This window comes from Limulus polyphemus, unplaced genomic scaffold, assembly GCF_000517525.1.
Source record: "Limulus polyphemus unplaced genomic scaffold, Limulus_polyphemus-2.1.2 Scaffold3446, whole genome shotgun sequence".
Lineage (NCBI taxonomy): Eukaryota > Metazoa > Arthropoda > Merostomata > Xiphosura > Limulidae > Limulus > Limulus polyphemus.
The window spans coordinates 108,126-109,795 of NW_013669056.1; the positions used below are offsets into that span (position 1 = coordinate 108,126).

The 1,670-nt window shown below is 29.4% G+C and overlaps 1 protein-coding gene across 5 annotated transcripts in view; it reads left to right on the top strand.

Moving 5' to 3' along the window:
• The window catches only part of LOC106469362 (osteoclast-stimulating factor 1-like), a 19,148-nt gene extending 18,359 nt beyond the window's left edge, over positions 1-789 (top strand). For all 5 annotated transcript variants that reach the window (XM_022397860.1, XM_022397862.1, XM_022397861.1 and 2 more), the window contains one exon: positions 634-789. In XM_022397860.1, coding sequence (XP_022253568.1) covers positions 634-774 — 141 coding nt within the window. In that variant the 3' untranslated portion in view covers positions 775-789. The remainder of the gene's footprint in view (positions 1-633) is intronic.
• Positions 790-1,670: the final 881 nt, after the last annotated feature.

The window sequence follows — 1,670 nt, forward strand, 5'->3', positions numbered from 1 at the left end:
AATAAGAATGGAGACTATTTCATTTAATAAATGTTTTGTTTTGATATACAAGTTGTTAGAGTTTTTTCATCAAAAAAAAAAGCGACATTCATTTCTTGAAGACCTAATATTTTTACATTTGTTAATAATTTCTTTTGTGAACCAAAAAAAAATCAGTTATATACTTTTATTTCTACATGATTTTGACATAAAAGAACAACAAAGTATGCAAAGAAAGCATGGGGAAGTATTGCTTCGTAAAGTTTGAGAGTTTTATCAGCTCTGAGCCAACTGTATAACTTTCTTAAGTTTTAAAGTATTTTTTAATTTAATGAAAGCAATATCCAATAGGTTTTTCAAAATTGTAGAAAAATTGATGGTCTATCCCTCAGTTATGCCATAAAATCAAAGTATTAATTAACATTTCAGAATGTCGTGCAAGCTGCTCACAAATAAATTATAAGACACTAAAACCAAATTGAATCTAAACATGATGTGGTGTTCCACTGTGTAATTACTTGTGATATTAAAAACAGGAAGCTTTTACTTAACATTAAAATATTTTGAAAAGCAAAATAAGCACTTATAAATACTGTATATTGATATATAACAAAAGTGTTAGGTGATAGTTCTGTAAGTTTTTTGTTTTCTCAGAACAAACTAGGAGACACCCCACTTCATTCAGCATCTTGGAGAGGTAGTGATAATATTGTTAGACTTCTGCTTGATAATGGTGAGTTTTTAGTAGTATTAAATTATGACTTCATTTTAATTCTTAATCTAACTTGCATTTGAGTACTGATAATCTAAATAATCATAATTCAGTTGATCATAACATAAGTAATGTAGAAATGTTTCATTAGTGAGGTCTTCGTTTATTGAAGTAGTTGCAATTTACTGTTGATTATGGGTTTGAATACTTGTATGCTTTAATTGGGATCATAAATTTTGGTAACTTTAAATCTTTCTTAGATCAACATATATATATTGATTAATATATGTTCTTGACAAAAACCTAATTGTTATTCTGTACATCTCAATGAACTTCATCTTTAAAATAATAATTCATATTTGAGTTCTTATTTACAGACTGTGTTGTTAGTTGTGCATCAAAGTACAAGCACTGTTCCTGATTTTCAACATTGGTCATGTCTTACTCAAGAATTACTGTATCATACATTACTCTAAAGCTTTTTTCTGGAAGTAAATTATAATTTAAGGATATAAAAATGTATAATACAAGTATGTTTTCACACACAAAAAGGATATAAGAGTGTATAAGACATGCTGACTAACACACACAAGAAGAGGATGTAAGAGTGTATATAGCAAGGTAGTTTTCACACATAAGATGAGGATATAAGTGTATACAGCAAGTGAGTATGGTTGTTGCACACAAGGTGGCAGTACACACTGTTTTCAATCTAGCAATGTTGTTACTAGATCTTGCAGCTTTAGCTTTGGAATCTCCCGAACAATAAAAATTTGTCAAAGCAAATAATGATTTTCACTGCCATTTCCAGTTATGTTCGTGGAAAGAAATCACCAATTTGTATAATCACAAAGTCACTCATCAGCAGCTTAATAGTAGTAACACACCAGCAGCTCAATAGTAGTAACACACCAGCAGCTCAATAGTAGTAACACAAAACGTTTTCAATTTGTATAATCACAAAGTCACTCATCAGCAG